The sequence below is a fragment of the Azolla caroliniana genome, unplaced genomic scaffold (assembly GCF_043228905.1).
Source record: "Azolla caroliniana isolate FFs.n. ecotype wild unplaced genomic scaffold, voAzoCaro1.0.p SCAF_1, whole genome shotgun sequence".
Lineage (NCBI taxonomy): Eukaryota > Viridiplantae > Streptophyta > Polypodiopsida > Salviniales > Salviniaceae > Azolla > Azolla caroliniana.
Window position 1 is genome coordinate 30,671,938 of NW_028230436.1, and position 22,189 is coordinate 30,694,126.

Sequence of the window (22,189 nt, forward strand, 5' to 3'; positions counted from 1 at the left end):
GCAGGAACAATTAGATCACGTAAGGGGAGTTGAGAACACGCATGGTCACATATCGGCTGTGTGATAGTTCTATGTAGATCGATTTAATCATAGTCTCGAACGGTATGTGACCGTGTGGTTTCTTTGGACAGGATTGAGTCTACCGTGGTCTTGTATGATTTGGATGATGAGTTTGGGTTCCCTAGAGGAAGAAGAGGAGTAACTTCTGAAATATGTGAATACATACATACATATCTGTAATTTTGAGTAGGAGGTTTCCCGCCATTTTTATTCATTTGTCGAGAGAGAGAAAGGGTTTGATTGCACATTCGACTACGGAAGACGAAGAATGCAGTCACGACAGAAATCGATCTTCTCTTTTTTCCATAGCAGCTCAGACGAGAAGAAGAAGAAGACGACGACGACCATCGCTCCTTCTCTTCCTTCTCATGTTGCAGAGAAGCTTCCAAACGATGACTCTTCTCTATATCAGAAACGAGAGTTTCAATACAGACCAGGAGGATTTGAGTCGCTGAAGAGCAAGCTTTTGAGACCGAATTCTGTGAGGAATATAAGAAGCAATGCTATGCCTAGCGAGGTTAGCGATGGAAGATTGTTTGGTCAAGGTACTTCGTCATCAAGTGAAGAAACAGAAAAAGATCAGCAGAAATGTGGTATTTTTTTCAAAGAAGAAAGGTATGCTTCTCTACGTGGATTTTTATTCGTGCAATCTAAGGTCGTGGCTTTTCCATTGTCACGAAGATGCAAAGCATATCACTTTCACCAGGAACAGCTGTCGGAGTATATGTTTATTTGTATTGTATTGGATTTTATTTAGAAGAGGAGATGTATGCTCGTTTCTTGGACTTCTATTTTTCCCTGTGGAAGTTGTGAATTTTCCATCGTCAGGAGGATGCAATGCCTACTGGCTTTTCTAGGATTGGTCATCAGAAGAAAGGCATGCTATTATTGATGGAAATTTCCATGTGAATTAGAAATTGTAAAATTTCTTTATTGCGAGGTTGCAAACCATATTTACTTACTGGAGTAGCTATCTTATTGTTCATGAACTTTTCACTGTAGTAAAGTTGTGAATTTTCCTTCAGGATGTAGCAAATTAATTAGCATTGCGAACTTCTCAATCATCATGAGGATGCAAAATATGCTAGGTCTTTGAGGAATTACTATCAGAAGCAATGACCGTTATAATTCATGGATTTCTATTGCACACTTCTCCTTTATTGAGAGTGTGCAAATATATTAGCTATGATATCGGAAGAAGGATATGTTCTTATTCATGGAGTTACCTTGGAAGTTAAGACCTGTGTAATTTTCCTCATCTCAAGGATGCAAAGCATATCAAGTTTTTTAGGACAGGCTATTGTGTTGCTTAGAGAGGAAAACTATACTTGTCTTGATGGTCTTCCTTTTGTATGTTAGAAGCTCTGAATTTTCCTTCATCAAAGCAAATTAGTTTCTCTATGAATGACTGTCAGAAGTTTGTTATACCTACTATAGAAGTCTTATACATTGTTGCAGCTAAGGTATGCTGTCCTCATAGTGTGGCGTTTTATGTCATTTTGAAGACAACTATCCTGATTCATGTGCTTCAATTGCTTGTTAAAATTTCTGAAAATTCTTCTGACACGAATCATGATGGGATTATGAAACATCTTGCACTTGCTAGGAATGGCTATCAAGAATTCTTATTCACAGATGCATATTTGTGGAGACATTTTTAGAAGCATATGCATAACTAGGTTGTAGAAGCCATTGAAAAACTTGAGTTGTGTTGTATCACTAAAGTTTGTCAAATGTCTAAAATGCCAGTAGATTCTTAACGAATTCCATGTCATAGTTATGATGTCCTAAATATGTGGTATTTTGTGTGGCCTAATTATGCGGTTCTCAAATGTTTAAGAGGAAGGTTGTCCTCAAAACATCAGGTCTTTCTGTCATACAGAAAGCCCTATCAACTTGTCATACAGCTTAGATTCTATCGGGCTGATATGGGAACATGATTCAATGAATTGTTTCATAATATTTTTTTGTAACTGTTTGACAGGCTTCATTCTTGTGGTCCTTCACATGCACTTGACTCTTCAATACCTGGTATCAAGCGAATTCGTGAAGATCATGAAAACTATGTCTCAGATGAGTCACACATTCTCAAGCGTAAAAGACTTATGGAAGCCCTTGGAGAAGGCGAGGATCAGAAAGGTTTATGGGAAGAGGCAAAAGCAAAATTTCAGTGGCTTTCTCCTTCCAAGATTCGTGACTCCAAGGGGAGGAAACCTGAGGATCCATTGTATGATAAGAGAACATTGCAAATACCTCATGATGTGCTGTGTACAATGTCGGCCTCTCAAAAGCAATATTGGACAACAAAATGCCAATATATGGACACTATCCTCTTTTTCAAAGTGGTATGTTTCTTTTTTGTTTCATTTCATCTGGTTTCTTTATGTACAGGGATACCTTGCATGTAAAATGAATTGATATTGTTAAATCACTTAGGGAAAATTCTATGAGCTTTACGAGGTTGATGCAGAAGTGGGGCATAAAGAGCTTAATTGGAAAATGACTGTTAGTGGCGTTGGAAAATGTAGACAGGTATTGCATCATCTTTCCATGAAGAGTTTTTAAATTCTTGTTTTAATAGCATTGTGTCTGCTTGAATATTATAGCTATAGAGACAGATCATCAACATTCTGTTTGAAATATGGCTTTTATTTCAGTTCTATGTGACAAAGAGATTGATAACAGGATTCCATTGAATGTTACAGAACTATTGATTGTCTTTAATATATCTCCTTTCAAAGGGGCTATTATGCGGCAAAGAGATTGACACCATGAATCCACTGAATGTCACGGAACTATTGGTTGTGTTTAAAATATCTCCTTTTAATGGGGCTGTTATGAGGCCTCATATTTTTGAATATCACGTGGTTGAAAAGGTTTCATTTTATTGAATACATGTTAAATTGAACATAACTCTTTTTGCTTTTTTCAGCTTCTGCATGTATGTGGTCTCCTAACTCTGTATTATTATACACTACTTGTTTATTCAATCTATCTACCACCACACAAGAAGTATTATATTCATCTCTAGAGAGTATGCAGTTTAGTGACGAAACTATATGAATATATACATACATATATATATATATATCCAAATTTCTGTGTGCTATATTTGTATATTCATTACCCTTGCATTCTCTCATTTTCTGTCTTGACTTTGAACATTGCAACACTTCTCACATTTTGTGCTCACATATAATATTTCAGGTTGGTGTCCCAGAGAGTGGAATTGAAGATGCTGTTTCAAAACTATTGGCACGAGGGTAAGGAAAACAAACTTTTCCTGGATACCGCAGATTCACATCAATGGTCACTTCGGATATGAAAAGGTTATATATTGGCAGCTATAAGGTTGGAAGAATGGAGCAGGTTGAAACATCTGAACAAGCAAAAGCAAAAAGGGGACCTGGTGCAGTAAGTTTCTTATGTCAATGATTCTTACAAAAACAAACAATTTGTTTGATCAGGAATCTGGTTTCCAATGCACCTTTAAATGTTGATCTCGTATGGAGTAGATGGTACAACGAGAACTCATGCATGTTTTGACTCCTTCGACCATGATGGATGATAACATGAAGCCTGAAGCTGTTCACCTTTTGGCATTACATGAGGTGCATTTGGACATTTATATATGCTATTTCTTCAGCTTAAAATACATGCTCTGTCTCTCTAACTTCATCTATTACTTGCTCCTATATTTTATATCGGTAGCACATGTTTTTTATTTGTTTTCAGAATATATTTATTAAACAAAATTTTCTTGTGTTGCACAGGAAATGACTTCTGGGGAAAGAGGTACAATGGCGAGCCAAAATATGAAGAAAACAATTTTTGGCTTTGCATTTGTTGATGCTGCTGCAGGTTGTTTCTATGTTGGTTCCCTTGAAGATGACAGTGCACGCTCAGCTCTATGCTCTTTGCTGACACAGGTATATTTTTACGCATGCATGCTCCATTTTAGGAAATTAGGGAAATTCATGTATCAAATAGGAAGATTAACTGAAAATAAATATTCTACACATAAATTCTTCGTTCCTTTTCTGGGAAAACTCCCTAGGGATGATAAAATCCAAATGCTTCACACTGCTGAGATATTGAGATGTATAATAGCATCAGGCCAGAAGACAGACTTGGTCCCTTAGGATAGTTTCAATCTCCTTTATTGAATTACAGTTTCTTCATAAAGAAGAATTTTCTCACGTGTTTACATTTTGAGAAGATTGTTTGACTGTAGAGCTATTCTTTTAGTAGCCATTCTTTGATCAATGCGATAATGTGAAGTTCTTTACATGCTAAACTTCCTATAAATTTGTAAACGTTGTATCATCTGAAGTTAAACAAACGTTGTGTCTCCTGAAAGTCATAGAGAATGTCAACTGATTATGTTGAAAATGTGCACATACCTTATATATTCTTGTGTCTTTGCTTAGCAGTTGCCTTTTTGTTCTGCAGGTGGCACCGCAAGAATTACTTTATGAACTGGGAGGTAGATCAATCTTATCTTGTGATCCTTTGGAAATATCAACTTGTCCCATCAGATAGTATTAAAATTGGTGCTTTCCTTGTGCTGCTTTAAAGTCACCTCCCTGTTTTATTGCTATTTAAAGATCTATATTTTGGGATTGAATTTGCTTCAGCATTCAAGAAAGCTCTTGTTGCTCAAACTGGATGCCACTTAGAACTCTTTGTAATGTGCTGCTGCTATAGTAGACATGGTCATTTGTGATTTTTTGATTCAAGTTTTATTGCAATCAGGATGTCTCAGTGTGTATATACACTATAAGATTGAAATGGGTTCACATAAACGTAGGAGTAAAACTGGAAATAATGATTTGTTAAGGTTGCAAATCAAATAAAGGTTTTTTTTAGCAATAGTTTAGCCAGTTTTATATCTGGTATTAGTTAATAGATGTATGTGTATGGGCTTATGTATGTCATAATTATTTTTTCATTTTCTTTTGATATGTGAATACAATAATGGAATTTCTGGCCTTAGTAGTGTAAATCTTTCAGGGTTGGCAGATGACACGATGAAAGCTCTCAGAAGGTATTCAACCCAAGGTTAGTTAACTGATTATCCATTTGTACTTCTTGAACTGGTTTGTGATGAATTTAATGGAGGGTTTAGGATTTTTAAGATCATAGAGTATCTTTCACATGAGTTTCAGGATGTCAGCCATTAGAGCTCACTGGACTTCAGCCGAATATAGAATATTTGGAATCTTCAGCTGTGATAAGAATGATTGAGTCTCATCAGTACTTTAGTGAAGATACAGATAATGGCAGTTCTCAGAATGGAAATTGGATTCAGATCCTAAAGTCATTCAACTACTATAAACCAGTGACTTCTGCTTTGGGAGCACTTGTATTGCATTTAGTCAGATTGAAGGTAGTAGAGAAGATACATTTTCTTAATATCTCTTTTCATCAATTTTTCATGCTTGAGACGATCATTGGAAACACAACTTACTATTCTTTCTTTGGGGATTTTGTGGCTTAATTTCTATGCTCATTATTAGTTCAAACTTATATGGGCTATTTAATGTATTTATTTTAGGCCAAATGTTATTGATATATGCTGCCAATGTCTTTGTAATTTGATTATATCATTTAACCCAACTGCTTTCACTATTTTAGTGTTCACTCTCTCTCTTTCTTTCTTTCTCATCACCTCGCTAGAATTGTATGCTTTCATCTTTAAACTGTAAACCTTCTCTGATTGTGACAATCGTGCATTAGATTCACTTATAATAAAAGTTATAGAGTCAGTTCTATATGAGCTTTGTGTCCTCAGTCCTGTATAAAAATCATTCACTATAATGGTTCGTATGGATCCTGGCACTTGTAGAAGTAGATAAATGCATAATTTTATCAATGTAACACTACTATGACATCATAACTTCTTCTCTGTTGGCCATTAAAAAACAAAATACTGCCTGGAGACTAGCTTGTGATTTTTTAATCTTCAAAACTATTTTGATCTTAGATAAAATTACTTGAGCTTGAGTTAAAGGATTACAAAAGATCATCATAAAGATAGACATGCTTGCGAAGGATTGAGTCTATGTATACTTAATGATTGTTCAATAAGTTAAGAAGGCTGTGATTCATATCTGACACTTCTGCATGCGGTGGTTGAAGTAAGAGGACAATAATGGATTTTTTGTCATTCCCCAAATTTGTCACTTACAAATTTATCATGGATTTTGAAGCTGGATGGAACTTTGCTGAAAAAGGCTTGCTTAGCTTCTTATGAAGTCTATAAAGGATCATTGCGTTTGGATGGCCAGACACTTTCAAATCTTGAGATCTTCCAAAATAATGCAGATGGAGGAAAAATAGGTAAAAGCCATCAGCATTAGAGGACATAAGGTTAATTTGCTATTAATAGTACATAATTAATTTTTTATCTCTCTTTCCTCTGTTTAAAGGAACTCTCTTTGCTTTCTTGGATAATTGTTCAACTCCATTTGGAAAGCGTTTATTGCGCAAATGGATATGCCATCCTCTTCAAAGTATTGGAGAAATTAATAGACGCTTAGATGCAGTAGAGGAATTTAGGCGACATCCTGAGCTTGTTGGCATGCTGCGTGGAGGTTTGCAGAAATTACCAGACCTTGAAAGGCTCATTTCTATGATATGTACTTTTACTTGCTCATCAGATGTTGCAAGCATACCATTTCTTTCAATACGTGCACAGAGACGAAAGGTGTATACAACTCTCTGGTTATGTTCTCATGTAATTTCTTTAATGAGTACAGTGAATTCAATGTCTTTATGTTGATAAGAATTGGATGTGTAAGTAACAAAAAAAAAAATTACGCGTCTATATTTCTGGTTGATTGTGTAATAAGGTATGTTTTAGTGTAAGATAGATTTTCTTTTGTCAGCTAGTTTAGATTACGATCCCTTGCAAGAAAACTGTCCTCTTGACTGGAACTATGAACTGTCCTCTCTGGTTATGTTCTCCTGTAATTTCTTTAATGAGTACAGTGAATTCAATGTCTTTATGTTGATGAGAATTGGATGTACAAAAAACATCTATTATCACATCTATATTTCTGGCTGATTGTGTAAGAAGGTATGTTTTAGTTAAGATAGATTTTCTTTTGCCAGCAATTTTAGATTAATATCCCTTGCCCAAGAAAACTAACCTCTTGACTGGATCTATGAACAGTCACGATTCAGTTTAAGAAAGAGTTAATGTATTTCAAAAGTGATATTTTTTTTCTGTGTTGTCTTATTGATTTGGTTTATCCTTTCCACAGATTCGAGCATTTTCACTGGCAGTGAAAGGGCTAAATTCTGCCTTAACTTTATTGAGGTCCATCAGGAAAGGAGATAATGAAGGTTCAGTAGGTAGTCACCTTTTGCTGGAAATTTCAGCTTTGGAAGGGATGAATGAAGCTAATAAATCACTCGTGGCCATGGTCTCATACGTTGAAAAGAATTTTTTAAATACCAAAATGCAGCTACTGAAACAGGCATGCTCTATCTAAATGTTAAATTTATATATAGATCTGAATACAAAAACGAAAGAAAGGCATTGAATCATGTTTTGTCTTTTTTTCAGGATCGTGTTTTGGATGACAAAGATTCAGAGATCTTGGATGAACTACTATTGGAATTCATGGAACATTATAGATCGTGGCTGGAAGTTGTTCGGAATCTTAGTCAAATTGATGTACTCCTATCTTTCATTGTCACTGTTGATGGGGCAAATGGCCCTATGTGTCGACCTTCATTTGTTCCTACCTCAGCCAATCCTAATGCAGGTGCAATCATAAATGTCCAAGAACTATGGCATCCTTTTGCTTCTAGTACTAATGGTGATGCTGTTGTCCGGAACAATATTGCACTTGGGAGTGAATCGAATTCTTGTCGGGCGATGCTTCTAACGGGACCAAACATGGGTGGTAAATCAACACTTTTGAGAGCCACATGTATGGTAGTAATCTTGGCTCAGGTAGGTTGTATCCAGTTTTTGAAAGCTTTAATTAATGTGGGAAAATAGTCTAATATTTGTTTTTTCTTTGTATTCAGATAGGGTGTTTCGTTCCTGCAGAGTCTTGTGTTCTATCACCAGTGGATATTATTTTCACTCGTCTCGGTGCAAGTGATAGGATCATGTCAGGAGAAAGTGAGTGCTGTTCATGAATTCTTGATGCCAAATGAGAAAACACTTTAGGTTATACTGATATAAGGGTGACATAATGAGCAGGTACATTTATGGTGGAGTGCACTGAGGCTGCTTCTGTATTAAGGTATGCTACCCCAAATTCATTGGTTATTTTGGACGAGCTGGGCCGAGGGACATCAACCTTTGATGGCTATGCTATTGCATTTGCTGTGAGTAACTTGCTTGAGTATTTTGTAATTTCCGTAGTATGAGTGCCTTGTCACATGAAACGAGTTCTGAGTTTGCGTGATTGAAACACAGGTGTTTCGCCATCTTGTGGATGCAATCGACTGTAGATTACTCTTTGCTACACATTATCATCCACTCACCAAGGAATTCGCAGCTCACCCTTCTGTATGTCTTTATCACATGGCTTTTGCCTTTGAAAGTATTGTGAACCCGAGAAATGTGTCTACATCACAAAAACGGCTAGTATTTCTCTACAAACTCTCTCCGAGTGCATCACCTGACAGTTATGGACTTCATGTAGCGTCATTAGCAGGGCTACCAGAAAAAGTCATTAAACAAGCGGAGAATGCCCGCAGCATCATTCGGTCTAGATTATCCTCTACATTTCAAGCTAATGCACATCGATTGCACTTTTCTCATATACATGAAAATTGGCTGAGAACAATTTTTGCTATGCTGAATCCAAATGTGTTGCAGGGCAATACAGTGGACATAAGAGATGCATATGACACTTTGCTATGTGTATGGCATGAACTACAGACCATAGGCAAGAAAAAAGCTGCCTAATGAGCATTTTCAGTTGACATGGAAGATCCTATTTCTCTATGTGTATGCCATGAGTTAGACCACATTGAAGCCTCTTGAGTTTATTCCTAGATTATCCCGAAGGGAACGGGCATTTGACAGTGAATAATTTCTTCACGTGTTTATAAAAATGCAAATTAGTGCCGTTCAAGCTTTAACCATGACATTATCATTAGAACATTCGGGTAGTTATGTTGATCCATCAATGGATTAAGCTGTGATCTCTTGCTGTCAATCTTCCTGCACACTGAAGTGTTAGAGTGATTTTGGCTCCAACAAGGAAGTATTTATTTAAGTTCAGTCTTAGCCCAATATGTAAATCAAACCATACAATATAAGCTATCTTTCTTTATAATTCAAATCTTCTGTTGGTAATAGCTTTTCACCTTTTGAAAGGGTTCACAGCATTTGAGGGGAGTTTTATTTCATTATTCACCACATATTATTCATCACGTGCTATAAATCATTAATAAAATCACACAGGATACAGTAAGACTACTATGTTAAGCACATATGATAACTTATAAATAAATTAGGCAATTTTGGAAAATAGTGATGGCAAAGTGTGTTTTGGAAAATAATGATGACAAAGTGTGGTTAAAGTGCACGTTTTTATGTATGAATCATTAATAGAATTGTGAGTCTATTGTGCTAAACACCTAGATGGATGATGAAAATATTGAATCTGATCAGAAACAGTAATTATATTAAACACAAATAAATAGGTGGTCTATTGTGTTTAATAGAATTGCGAGTCTATTGTGTCAATATATAGGAGGTGATGCTTTGGATGTCATCATTGCAAGTATTTTATGAAGGATAATTTGCACATCCTGGTTATAGGGCATAAAGATTGTGCAAATTTCAAAAGGATCTACCACAATTTTTTGCCAAGATGGTACAGAATTTAAAGCTATCATTTAGTACAGACCATACTCAATGATTTTGTATATTGAGTTTCTCAAAATTTCACCTAAACAGAGAATGCATCTTTAAAAAACTCGCTTTACACTCAATTTTAGCATCTTATAGTATAATCAGCTGAATGAATTGTTGAAAAGATGTCTTGCAGAAAGGATAAAGAGAATTACAAAATCCTGGACACCTTGTTTGTGATATTACACCCACAATAGACCACGTTCTGTGATGTAACTAAATGCTAATAATGACAACATTTTAACAATCTCCAATATTCTCTGTTATAATACCATATGATGGTAAACTGATGGTTTTCTCATGGACTAAGATATTTTAAGCCACATGTTTCTTTTTATATGCCACTTGATCACAACAATCTAAATTCTTCATGTACATGTAAATCTTTCACCCCACTGTTGTCGTGAAAAAAATACCACTTGAAATAATAGTTATTTCATGCACCCTTGACGATGAGAAAATTTATTTAGACATCTGTTTTAGCTTTGCTTGCATGACCATTGCTACCTGCTCTGCAGTATTTGCTTTTTCATTTGCGAGCTAAAAAAAGCCAATTTAAGAACAATAAGAAAACCAAGGTAAAATACACATATTCACATAAAGAACACATGGAATAAATACCTCAACAAGCTTGTCATGGTTGGCCTTCAAAAAGCTTATTTTCTTGTCACAGTAACTTTTTGCAGCCTCCATGGTTTTCTGGAAGAGTATAAAGTGTCAATAGAATGAAGAAAAATTCAAGAAAAATACACTTGAAAAATGGAAGAAAGCAGAGTGATACCTCCACATAATATCCCGTGCCAACATCTATTAGAAGTTTGTCTACATTTGTTATAGTACCCGGCACATACAAGGATGCAGTAAGAGGCACCAATAATTTCTTTCCTGCAAATATATTTATGAGATGAATAAACTATTACAGTTCGGTTTATAATCAGGGTATATACACCCTAGCCCACAACATTTTTGGCAATGAAACATAGCACAACTTCTTCATACGAACATCATAAAACACGTGATATTAATATAATCAGGAAAACCATAATTATCTTTGGCATGGCATAAACTAATACATTCTTGGTCACCTCAGCATATAAACGCAGACCTGACAGACTCTGCGTAGCCAACTCAAGAAACTCTTCATATGGACATCACAAGGCAGTATCTTGTCACATGAAACGTGTTCTTCTCCCATAACAAAATCATCAACATTCATCCCATTATCTTTTGCATAATGGTAATAATATGGTATTGGTCACAATGAAAAGAAAAATCTCAAAGAAATTGGTGTCACGCCGTGTCAGATTTGGAGCACCAAAACTTTAGAGCACAGATGAGTTAAAAGAAACATACATACATGCGGAAACGGAGGGGAAAGAAAGAGAGGAAATATGAGTAGAGAGTCTTATTACCTGGAGGATTGGTGGAGAGAGTGTGCACAGATTTGGCTGCCGCTTCAAAGCGAGAGGTCGCAGTGCGGATGTTGGAGACACTGTCCTGGAGGAGGGAGAGCTCCGAGTCCACCTGTTCCTTCACCTGCCGGATCTGATCCAGGCTCATCTTCTCCACCTGCTGCTGCTGCTGCTCCTCAAGCGAAGCCATCGGCAGAAACCAGAGAGAGAGAGAGAGAGAGAGAGAGAGAGAGAGAGAGAGAGACGAATGAAAGAAAGAAGAAGGGAACAGAAAGAACGGAGTACAAAGAAATGTAGAAAGAAACGAACAGTTCTGAGAAGACGAGGAGAGGAGAGGAGAGAAGAGAAGAGAAATAATACTTACGGGAATAAATATTGTCAAAGTTTTCAAAAAACTGGCAAAAGGGCCCCTCTCCCCCCCTTCTCTCCAAACATCCTCAGTTTTATGAAGCAAAATACGCCATCCATGGCCCCCCAAAACAAAGTTTTCCAGAAATTTACTAAGGCAGCTACTCTGGTAACGTATGAAAACTAAGGATATGTTCGGTAGCGTTGGAAAACTTTGGGATGTCCTAGCAAATGCAAAACGATTCATTGTTATTCTTGGTTTGGAGGTTTTGGAAACTTAACAATGTTCCCATAAATGCCCAAACAAATTCAGGGAAGTTTATGGTTTTGAGTGTTTGAAAACTTAAAGATGTTCCAGCAAATGGGCAATGACTTTCAATCTAGGTTTTTTAACTTTTATGTTTAGGGTTAATGGCAATATAGTTGCAAGAGTTTACATTTAGGATTTACTTTCAAGTTCAGAGATTAAATCATTTAGATTGAGATAATTTATTATTTAAATAAAGATGTTGCTCAATGTTTACAGTGCTAACTCTTAAGGTTTACAATTTACAAAGTTTGCACTTCCACAATTTTTAAGCCCTCATTTTCAAATGTAAAGGTTAATACTTAGTTTGGGGTGTTACTGGTTGAAGGTTCTGGCACATAGGATAGATGATTTCAAAGTTAAGCTACAGTCATAGTGAAGCACAAAAGCATGCATGAAATCAGAAACTATTTTACCAATCAATTATCGTCATATTTCCAAAGTAGAGATATTGAGAATTGGTGCTCACTGTTTGGAAGGTCAAGCACTTCGAAAAAAGAATTTTATGCATGAGAGGATATATTCTGATTTACTAACTACAAAATGACAATTAATCTGCTCAGTTAAATCAACAGGAAAATGCCATAAACAAAACTTTCGTGGACATTATGATATAGACTGTTAAGCATCAAATAGACTCGTCAACACTGATGAGGATTCAGATTGAACAGTTAATTCTTCATGATCTAACGGCTCTCCATCCAACCAATCTGTGGTGGATTTCTTTGATTTCCGCATTTCAGCAACCATTTCCGGTGACTCAGAGCAAGCAACTCTTTGTGTTTGCTTTGATGGCCGCTCTGCGACCACAAATTTAGGTCCATCTCGTTGCCTCTCATCAAATCCCGCCCATACTGTCAAAAAACAAGTTTGCATTGATACATATTTAGCTAGCAAGTGAAAGTACATCCAACTATGTATATTGATCAAATACTTCGTAGAAGCAAAAAATCTGAAGGGCCAAAGCTGGCCTATGAGACAAAACATGTATGATGTACATGAGTTTTTGTTCTCTGAGAATCCAGAACAAAATCACATGACAAGATAACAACAGTTAAGGAAACAACGCAACAAACCAATATGTTAAAAGTTTACTGGAGGCTGAAACAGCCTATGAGATAAACCATCGACACAAGGCCCATTATCTTATTTAGTATCTAAAAGAGAGAAGCAAGGGAAAGAATGTACATAAAGAGAAAGACAGAACAAATATATGAGCTAATGCCATTAAGAGACCAAATTAATGGCCTATGAGACTGAATAAGATATTACATACTAATTCAATATAATATAATTCAATAATAACCAACAAGAGATTACATCTAGAAATGATGTCTCATATCTTGGACAACAAGGGGACAGACAGAAAACCGACAGACAGAGATGGCATCTTTGAAACGTCCATGGGACTAGGATTGTGATCTATAGGACAGGGTCAAACCCATGTGAACATTGAACTTGGGTTCTCTAAGTTTAATCTCATCCATACAAAATGCAGGAGAGAGAAAGAGATCATGATGATGATGATCCATAAAATATAAAAAGCTCATTGAGGTAAACTGAAACTAAGTTTTTAACAAGCAAAAAAGCTACTCTTCTAGTGAACACGATGATCAGAGAAGCTATGTCATATAAGATACAACAAAAAATGCCAGTCATCCTAGTGCGTCACATTATAGACATGAAAAAGATAGATGGATACACCCATGTGTCAACTGCCAATATTAGTATACCCACCATAATAGTCTGCGTATAATTCGAATTTTAAAATCTTTCAAATTCCTAACAATAAAGGCGTAAATAGAGATTGTTAACCTGCAAAATGGTGCAGAACAATGGAGGCAGCAACAGTGACGTTCAGTGATGCTGTTCCACCTCCATATTGTGCTATATAGATAAATGAATCACAAATAGCCATTTCCTTGTCAGAAAGACCTGTTCCCTGCAACCGTCATTATGAGTCCCTAGATGTATGAGAGAACACAAACCTGTGAGAATAATTAGATCCATGTCTTTATATTTTCAATCCATTATCTAAGCAGGCAATGAGAAAGTGAATAAGATCTAGAGAAAACTCTGAAATACCGCTACATTTTTAATTTATTTCTCCAAATTACCCTTGTCAATCTCCAGAAAAGAAATACAGGAGATGCATTGAGAATATAATTGCTCAAATACCACATACAGTTGGGAAAACAGGGACAATTTGACAGTATGATTAGTCAAGACGACAACATAATTGCTTGAATGGGGTTGAATAAAGAAAAACTTGGGCATTCTGGAGTTTCTTCCGAAGATCTATAGCTTGTGCATCACAGAATATATACTCTTTGCCAGTATCGGAAGAAAAAAGGAACTTAAGACTTGAGGAGCTCAAAACAGAAAGATTCTACCTCATTTCCAAGCAGGAAAGCTGTACTGCAGGTAAATGGATGTGAATGAACAGGCTTCGCATTATCTTTGATTTCAACTCCGATTATGTCACAAGATTTCTCCTGAGAAAAGGGCAGGTAAGGAAAAACAAAACGAAATTGCAAAACAATGAGAGCCACAAGAAATAGCTGTAAGAGGAAGCAGAAGGAACAAGGTGAAACAAAGCGAGAATAAATCAATAAATGAGAAGTATGATTACGTAGAGTGAGAAAGAAAGATATATTAACATCTTTTAAGATGCCAGTATGGCCTATAAGACCAAACAAGAGATTACATCTTAAAGTGTTCTTTTGTCTTTGAGAACCACAAACCAAAATAAGTGTAACTAAATAGAATTATAAGTGACTAAAGAATGTCATTTTTTTCACAAGTAAGATATTCACGTCACACGGATTGTAAGTTTTGTCTTCAAAAGAACTCTAGCATAGGTCAACCCAAAATGGAGAGATTACTGAAGCAAGGGAAGCACTACAATGGTGGGAAATAATGACCTTCATCTGTCAATGACAAGGGTGGCAAGATTGTGTTCACAAGGTTGGGGCCAATGTAGACGACAAATTTCTATTGATCGATCCATTTTACCCTTTTGTAAAGTGGTCGGGAGCTTGTAGCATGAGTGGGAGTGACATGGCTAAAGAAAACTGTGATTGTTCATTTTTAATGAGATTTTATATTTGTATTGTTGTCTTTCAACAACTTCTCCTTGAGTCTCTAGAGTTCTATCAATCACAACGCCAAGCACCATTGGTCCTCATATTCTCCTTATCATGCAGGCAATCATTGAGAATAAAGGTCTCTCCAAATCCTTCCAGCTATTTTCCTTGTTAAGACTTGGTACCTAGGTTTCTACTCCATATAGAAAAAGGAATAAAAACGACTGAGATGATTTTACAAGCAAAGAGCATTTGTGGTGCCATTGTCAATGATTTTGTCATTGAAAATCATGTCTGATGTCATCATATGCAAGGTACATTGAGACAACATATGATGTACATTGAGACAACATAAGTCACATATTCTTTCCATGTTCAATATTCAGCCAACCCCCAATTTCGACTTCAAATGTCCGTGAGCCTATGAGTATCAGTGTGATGCCACCACATCTCTCACTTGGGCAACGGTGTCCAGATATGAGCTTGGCCTTGGTAAACTGCCCTTTGGTAAGTTATCCAATATTGATTATTAATGTGGCAGCAATACTATTCAAACTTAGCTCTATGTTCAGTTGTTCTCCATTTCATGCAAAAGGCTTCCAATGTGGCTGAATGAAAACATGAACTTATGTTCTCCTGTCCCTTTCTTTTACTCTACACGCATGTCCACATATTCTTTGACATACCCAACTACTTGCAAAAACGGCTAAATTGACATATGTCAACTCCAAGGTATTTGGAAACTGTAAAACCACTTCAACTGCCCCCCTCTTCATAGCGTACAGCCAACCAGATGCCCAGTTTCAGATGTGGCGGTGATTATCACCATGACAGGAGTGAGTGAGTGTTTGTTTACCATGTGCTATAACACAAAAGATGAAAACAGTCTTTGAAGAGATGAAGAAAAAGAGAATTATTAGGATGTCAAATTTTCATTTTGAAGATGCTGCTCATGAAGAAAAAACCAGAGAGAGAGAGAGAGAGAGAGAGAGAGCATATTAAGGGAAAGTAGAGATATAACATGGTAGAGATTATTACCTTAAGGTAGGATCGAGCATCGAGGAGGGAGAAGAAGTGGCGGAAGCGGAGGAAGGGGGCGGAGCCATGGCTGCCGAAGGCGTTGAAATCCTTGTGCTTCCCAACAAGAATCATTTCCGACACGCCAAATGCACTGGCACTCCTCACAAGCGTCCCCACGTTATGCCGCTTTGCAACGTTATACACGATCACAAAGCTCTCAATGTGCCCACCACCACCACCACCATGGCTCATCTCCGTCTCTGTCTCTCTGTCTCTGTCTCTCTCACTCCCTGGACCGTCACCAGTACACAGTGCTTACTCACTGAGGTGTATAAGCTATGAGTACGCTTGTCTGTCTGTCTGTATGTTTTGTATGTGCACACTGCATTGTATGTACATATTGGTATGTATGTATACTGTGAGAGGTTACATATGTATACAGACTTACAGTATAACAGTATGTCAGTATATGTACATATATGTATATGTATGTGTAGACAACACAACATTTTAAGATGTAATGTCTTGTTTGGTCTTATAGGCCATTTTGGCCTCTTAAAAGACACTTAAATATATCTCTTTCTTTCTCTACGGTGCACACAAGTACGTATGTCTCGTACTCGTAAGTGGATGTGGGCAATCTATCATCAACAAGGTGTTCCTTATCCCGCTTACTTTGATTTATATCAGCTCAAAGATATTTTCCTTATCATTTGCACTGGTGCCTTGTGTGTGCATGCGTGTGTGTAGATAGGCCTACCCTAGTTGAATGACATTAATCTATTGTTCATACATACATATCTTATCTGGTCATTGAACTCCATTCGTGTGTGTGTGTGTGTGTGTGTGTGTGTGTATGTACACATTCAAGATACTTCAATAGTGTATTCATTGATTTATTTGTATCTTGGTAACAGTATGCAACAATGTGGGTACTAGAATTTGGTTCTAGGGGTTGGCTTCTCATTTTGTAACAAGATCCAATCACAAATTCACGATGTGGGTAATCATCAATAACAAGTGTGTGTGGATAGGAGACCTAAGCCCAAGGAAGTAGTTTATAGATTTCTACTACCTACAACACCGACAAGCCAACAATCACTACCAACAACACTCAAAATGACACATCAACAAAACAAAATCATGAGTAGGCTTCAATAATGACTTGCGGGTACATGTATCGGCTTGCAACAAGAAAATGAATTGAAATAGATATTGTATAAACTCAAATCATGTACTAGTCACCATCTCAATAATTTATGGATGGTATTTAAAACACCAAAAAACGTTGAAACCATATGAAGTCTAAAGAGTTGTTTCTCTTGTTGCACAAAGTTATCTCTTGTTGGAACACTTTCGCTTAATGACACAACCATAAACTATTTTTTCATCTACATATATATTTGAGATCTTTCAGAATTTAAAGGATCCTAGAGACAAAATAGATTGGTGTGTGTAATATCAAGCAAGGCTTAAACTATTGTGGCAATGCTTTGCACTCTATCAAAGGTCTTAAATAATACGCCAAACATCCCCCCCATGTCATTAATTTCTTCAACATCCAAAATACTATAACAAGTGTCATTAAGAAGTATACTATAACAAGTACAATCTATCTCCTATACAATCAATCAAAATTCCATTAGTGACTTAAAAGTTACAATAACATCTTCCACAATGAGCTCATGTGAATTCTTTAGAATTGAGGCGTGTGCAAACAAATATTTTAACATGCAAGTAAGAAGACAATTTCCTAATAACTATAATTTCTTCGACTACAATGAGTGTAATGTGTATAGAACAAGCGTTGCTATGTTCATCTTTAGAATAATTAATAAACTTACTCAGACCTCACCAAATTGAGAACAGTCCCTAACAAACAACGCCACCCATTAATAGAATTTCTATTAAACTAGGTAATTGAAAAGAGAGCTAACTAAAAAAGAAATATTATTCTGTGCTCAGCTTGAGGAAGGATCTCCATTCAACCTAAGAACTGAAGTAAACAGAAAGAGCTGGTTCGCTTCCATTACTTTTGACGTGCATTAAGAGTCAGAACCTTGACGAAAAGACCATTCTACTAACAAGTTGCAATTTCCATTACTAGTTACAAAGAGTCAAGCCAGGAGTCGAAGTCATCATCCAGGTTTAATGGAGGATTAACAGAACTCAAAACATTACCATCAAACGATGACATCTCTACTCGAACATGCTCTTTACTGATTACAGTGTTATCTGCCTTTTGAGTACTCTTTGTAATTAAGAACATATTATTTTCCAGTGATGATGGTTCAGCTCGAAAAGATTCCATTGATTGCTCAAGAATCCTATCAGCTGCATCAACATTGACCATTGTTAGAGGTGTTTCATCTTGCCAAACATCAGGTTCAGCAACCTTATATGCTACAGTTCCGGTGGCTTTATACATACGAGATTCAATAGGTTTATATGCTTTAGATTCAATTGGTTTATGTCGTATTGATGTTGAAGCTTCCTTGAAAGAATGGCTATCAAGCATGTCAAGAAGGGCATCAAGTTCTGCTTCTGCCGCTTCAGGTTTGAATACTTCATCTCTCTTTGATTTTAGTTCAAGAGTCTGTTCAAATACTTCATCATTCTTCGCTTCTACTTCAAGATTCTTTTCTTGGTATGGTGTGAGGGGCTTCCAAGAAACCATTGATTCGTCTCTTTCAAAAGGTTCCAGTATCTCTTTATAAAATGATAAACCTGCACCACCATCTTGTACATGTTCTTCAAGATAAGGTGATGCCGTAGTGGGGACATTTGATGATGTTGCCATTTGTTCAGCCACATTCTCATCAATATTTGTATAACCTGTAGATTTGAGAATCCTGTTTTCCTTGGTCTTTGCCTCATCAATTGACTCAGCCTCGTTAATTGAATCATGCTGATCAGTCTCAACATCCCTCTGAAATAAACCTAAGGATCTTAGCATTGGTAATATGCTTCCCACATTCCAAAATTAACATAGCAGTGAAATTTGAACTTTTCTACTTTCAATTCATAATCTATGCTAAGTTATTCATCAACTCACACTAATAAAATTTAACTATCAAAATCTGACTTTTACCCTTGTAAATTCTAGTTGTGTAGCTGCCTACAATTAAAACACTAGATGAAAATGTTATCGAATTTTAAAGAGTGAGATTGATTATTCGTGGCATTGGAATAGGTTAAAAAACAATTACTTTGTACCATTCTGGGAATTATTGCAAACCGAAATACCATTTTTATGATTTTCCCTATATTATAATGCTTTCAAAATGATTAACTTCTCTGAATAAACAGTTGAATTCAATGGACACCTCACCTCTTCTACAGGAATGAACTTTGGATCAATGCAGAGCCTTTCAGCAATATTCACTTTTGCAAGCTCTTCGTCCAAAAGTTTCAAATCTAGCGAGAAAAATGCATCCTGCAACATCATGCACAAAAAGCAATAGTCAAGTGAATAGCTTCTATATTATGAACATACATAGAGCCTCAAAAAGACCATAGCTACTGAGTCATCTATAAACTTAGGGTTTCAATTTACATAGAATATTAGTAAGCTCTTACACACCATACCACAGCAGTGAGCTGGCAAACACAAATAGATGGTTCAAACTCTAGTTTTATTGACTTCCTGTATGCACATAACAGTATGCTTAATAGAAATAAGTTGAACCTTAATGAATCAATAGTGCCACAAACATGGCCGAAGTATGGTGGTTTCATGATATTTAAAAGGATACTGACCCTTTTATATACTATGGCTACCCATAAACCAATGGGTCAATGTGTTGCCTTATTGACTCTTTAAGGTTGCTTTTATGCCTAGAGCATTATACTTAAGAAACGAAGATCAGCACCTCGCCATCAAATATTCCATCTCTGCTCCAGATATTATCTGCAATAGACCCACTATTTAAAATATCCAACCCCCTTGATTGCATCAATCTCCTCCGCGCATTTGCCATTTCTGTATGCACCCATAACACCTTTGACTCAAAGGGCAGAAAAAACAGAGCATCTCTTAACCTTACATTTAAACATTTGACGACAATTACTGTCAATTGCAAGCAAATACCATCTCTTTTTCAAAATAAATTATATGCAACAATGCAGAAGCACCAAACATTCAATTCATTTTCTAAAAGAAACATGAATGCAATTTTCTTTCTTGCCAGGAGATTGGTAATTCATTTCAATTTCTCTAGCAAAATTCAAATACATGCCTTTTCTTTTGATTGTAATGAAAACTGAAGATAAAAAGGAAAAACAGAAAAATGGAATTTCTCCATTAGCACTATTTCATTCCTGGACAAACATAAAGTGGAATTTCCATTTTTAAACCTAACACAAACTTACAATAAACTATCTTCTTCTGTATCCTAGATTAAACCTAAAATGAAAATTTTTGACTAAAATTTCCTTTTTTATTTATGCTAAAGCACAGTTAAAATAAATTTCCGTTTAGGCTCATAATCCCATGAAACGTAAGATTAAACACATGGTTATACCTTAAATAATCATACCAGGGGATTGATAAATAGATTTCTCCGCAAGAAGATCCCGGTAATTTGCTCCCTTACTTTTCACAGCAATAGAATCATGAAAGCGAGGATCGATCTCTTCTTCTTCTTCATACCGACTCCAGTTAGAAGGGAGGCTTGAATGTTTGCCATCAGAATGATGTGATACATCAGCAGACTGTGTATGTGCAGAAGAAGAAGAAGAAGAAGAAGGAAGAGGATCCACAACAACAGGTTTCTTCTTGCTGTGAGTGGAATGACGAGCCTTCCCTCGCTGAGAGGAGGCATGCTTTGCTCTGGCTGAAGCTTTCATGTCCATCGCGAACTCTCCCTCTCTGTTTCGGTCTCTGTCTCTGTCTGTCTCTGCCTCTGATAAACCCTAAATTATTCGTCTCTTTGCTAATCTAGAAGACATTTAATCAGGTTTATGGAAACTGTGTGGAAATGCCACTCTCTAGTTTTACCAACTGTATTTTTTTTAACTCTTGTTTGTAGAAATTATGAAAATGCCCTCTTAAAAACTTTCATGGACACCCTAATTCCTCGGCAATTATTTGTCAAAGATACTCTCACACATATGTAGTGCTCATAGATTCAACTGTTTAACTATGAAATGCTTGAGAACCATGCCTAGTACTATGAAAGAAGAACAATCTCCGTTATCTAAGACCTTCTTCTTCTAATATTATGAACACACACACACACACATATATTAAGGTAGTGCATTTGTTGCCGCTTGGTGTAGTTGTCTCTTGGACATTTTGACCCCCCATGTTGCCCAAAACACCCATGGCCATTGCATGGAAGAAGAAATACCCATTTCTATTGTCTTTTGGTTGTTTCTTTCTCTCTTTAGACCTTCCTAATGAAAGTTGCCTTGTCGAAGAGGCACCTCAAGCTGTTATAAAAGGCCCATGTGGCATAGTAGCTATCAATTGATATTGGGAGGTTGGAAAGATGACCATTGAATATGTGAAGAAATTTGTCAATCTGTGTTATGCCAAAATATCAGTCTTCAGATATACATCCCTATGGCATTCATCTTTCACTATCAATTGCAAATCTATCCAACCAAGCCAAAAACTTTTGGTAGAAATCTAAAATAGCCCATCCCATTAAGAAATTTTCCAACTCTAATTCTCAATGTTTGACATGCATCACAATGGTATCACGGAGACTAATCTTATTTTCTTGACTTGAGTAGTTACCTTAAATTAGCAGGGCAATGATAAAAATCATGATATACAGGATAAAATTGAATAGTTACACAATTATAACTACCATAAATTAGCCACATCTAATGATATATAGGAGAAAATTGAATAGTTAACACATTTATCAATACATAAACATACTTTCACCTAGAAATTTGGAACAAAAATTTATAATTCAACATTCGATTAGCATTGTGCAAGTGCCACATCATGCATCTCTATAAACTCTTTCTTTGACATGCACAAAGCATTTTCCAGCTAGAAGGCTAATCAAAGGCACAACATACTAACCTCAAAACTCTTCATAATCTTACTTTC

General features: G+C 36.3%; 4 protein-coding genes across 4 annotated transcripts; 1 reads left to right on the forward strand and 3 right to left on the reverse strand.

Moving 5' to 3' along the window:
• Nucleotides 1–260: 260 nt before the first annotated feature.
• MSH7 (MUTS homolog 7) lies at nucleotides 261–9,366 on the forward strand. Its single transcript, XM_087331781.1, has 17 exons — nucleotides 261–675; nucleotides 2,045–2,405; nucleotides 2,497–2,592; nucleotides 3,268–3,323; nucleotides 3,405–3,474; nucleotides 3,576–3,671; nucleotides 3,834–3,989; nucleotides 4,513–4,546; nucleotides 5,074–5,121; nucleotides 5,229–5,449; nucleotides 6,273–6,402; nucleotides 6,492–6,769; nucleotides 7,329–7,544; nucleotides 7,634–8,026; nucleotides 8,104–8,200; nucleotides 8,282–8,409; nucleotides 8,501–9,366. The coding sequence occupies exons 1-17, from the start codon at nucleotides 329–331 to the stop codon at nucleotides 8,993–8,995; spliced, it is 3,222 nt and encodes a 1,073-aa protein (XP_087187907.1). The 5' UTR covers nucleotides 261–328; the 3' UTR covers nucleotides 8,996–9,366.
• A 689-nt stretch (nucleotides 9,367–10,055) lies between these two features.
• On the reverse strand, nucleotides 10,056–11,606 carry LOC147869663 (prefoldin subunit 5-like). The gene is made up of 4 exons (XM_087331801.1): nucleotides 11,362–11,606; nucleotides 10,731–10,834; nucleotides 10,571–10,648; nucleotides 10,056–10,489 (listed from the first exon to the last, which is right to left on the reverse strand). The coding sequence occupies exons 1-4, from the start codon at nucleotides 11,549–11,551 to the stop codon at nucleotides 10,412–10,414; spliced, it is 450 nt and encodes a 149-aa protein (XP_087187927.1). The 5' UTR covers nucleotides 11,552–11,606; the 3' UTR covers nucleotides 10,056–10,411.
• An 807-nt stretch (nucleotides 11,607–12,413) lies between these two features.
• Nucleotides 12,414–16,485, reverse strand: LOC147869664 (uncharacterized). The gene is made up of 5 exons (XM_087331800.1): nucleotides 16,466–16,485; nucleotides 16,141–16,378; nucleotides 14,410–14,511; nucleotides 13,832–13,958; nucleotides 12,414–12,870 (listed from the first exon to the last, which is right to left on the reverse strand). Exons 2-5 carry the CDS (start codon nucleotides 16,372–16,374, stop codon nucleotides 12,638–12,640), a joined length of 696 nt encoding a protein of 231 aa, XP_087187926.1. The 5' UTR covers nucleotides 16,375–16,378; nucleotides 16,466–16,485; the 3' UTR covers nucleotides 12,414–12,637.
• Nucleotides 16,486–18,229: 1,744 nt separating this feature from the next.
• Nucleotides 18,230–21,127, reverse strand: LOC147869665 (uncharacterized). The gene is made up of 4 exons (XM_087326601.1): nucleotides 20,661–21,127; nucleotides 19,995–20,104; nucleotides 19,454–19,558; nucleotides 18,230–19,051 (listed from the first exon to the last, which is right to left on the reverse strand). Exons 1-4 carry the CDS (start codon nucleotides 20,974–20,976, stop codon nucleotides 18,230–18,232), a joined length of 1,353 nt encoding a protein of 450 aa, XP_087182727.1. The 5' UTR covers nucleotides 20,977–21,127.
• Between the last annotated feature and the right edge of the window lie 1,062 nt (nucleotides 21,128–22,189).

Coding starts and splice junctions, on each gene's coding strand:
- MSH7 (XM_087331781.1), top strand. CDS start 329: ATGCAGTCACGACAGAAATCGATCTTCTCTTTTTTCCATAGCAGCTCA. Junction 3,475..3,575: donor CAAAAAGGGGACCTGGTGCA/GTAAGTTTCTTA, acceptor CGTATGGAGTAG/ATGGTACAACGAGAACTCAT. Junction 7,545..7,633: donor AAATGCAGCTACTGAAACAG/GCATGCTCTATC, acceptor TCTTTTTTTCAG/GATCGTGTTTTGGATGACAA.
- LOC147869665 (XM_087326601.1), bottom strand. CDS start 20,976: ATGGACATGAAAGCTTCAGCCAGAGCAAAGCATGCCTCCTCTCAGCGA. Junction 20,105..20,660: donor ATCTATTTATCAATCCCCTG/GTATGATTATTT, acceptor GGGTGCATACAG/AAATGGCAAATGCGCGGAGG. Junction 19,052..19,453: donor AGTTCATTCCTGTAGAAGAG/GTGAGGTGTCCA, acceptor GGTTTATTTCAG/AGGGATGTTGAGACTGATCA.
- LOC147869664 (XM_087331800.1), bottom strand. CDS start 16,374: ATGAGCCATGGTGGTGGTGGTGGTGGGCACATTGAGAGCTTTGTGATC. Junction 14,512..16,140: donor ATGCTCGATCCTACCTTAAG/GTAATAATCTCT, acceptor CCCTTTTCTCAG/GAGAAATCTTGTGACATAAT. Junction 13,959..14,409: donor CTTTCCTGCTTGGAAATGAG/GTAGAATCTTTC, acceptor TGACGGTTGCAG/GGAACAGGTCTTTCTGACAA.
- LOC147869663 (XM_087331801.1), bottom strand. CDS start 11,551: ATGGCTTCGCTTGAGGAGCAGCAGCAGCAGCAGGTGGAGAAGATGAGC. Junction 10,649..10,730: donor GCACGGGATATTATGTGGAG/GTATCACTCTGC, acceptor ATACTCTTCCAG/AAAACCATGGAGGCTGCAAA. Junction 10,490..10,570: donor ACCATGACAAGCTTGTTGAG/GTATTTATTCCA, acceptor GGCTTTTTTTAG/CTCGCAAATGAAAAAGCAAA.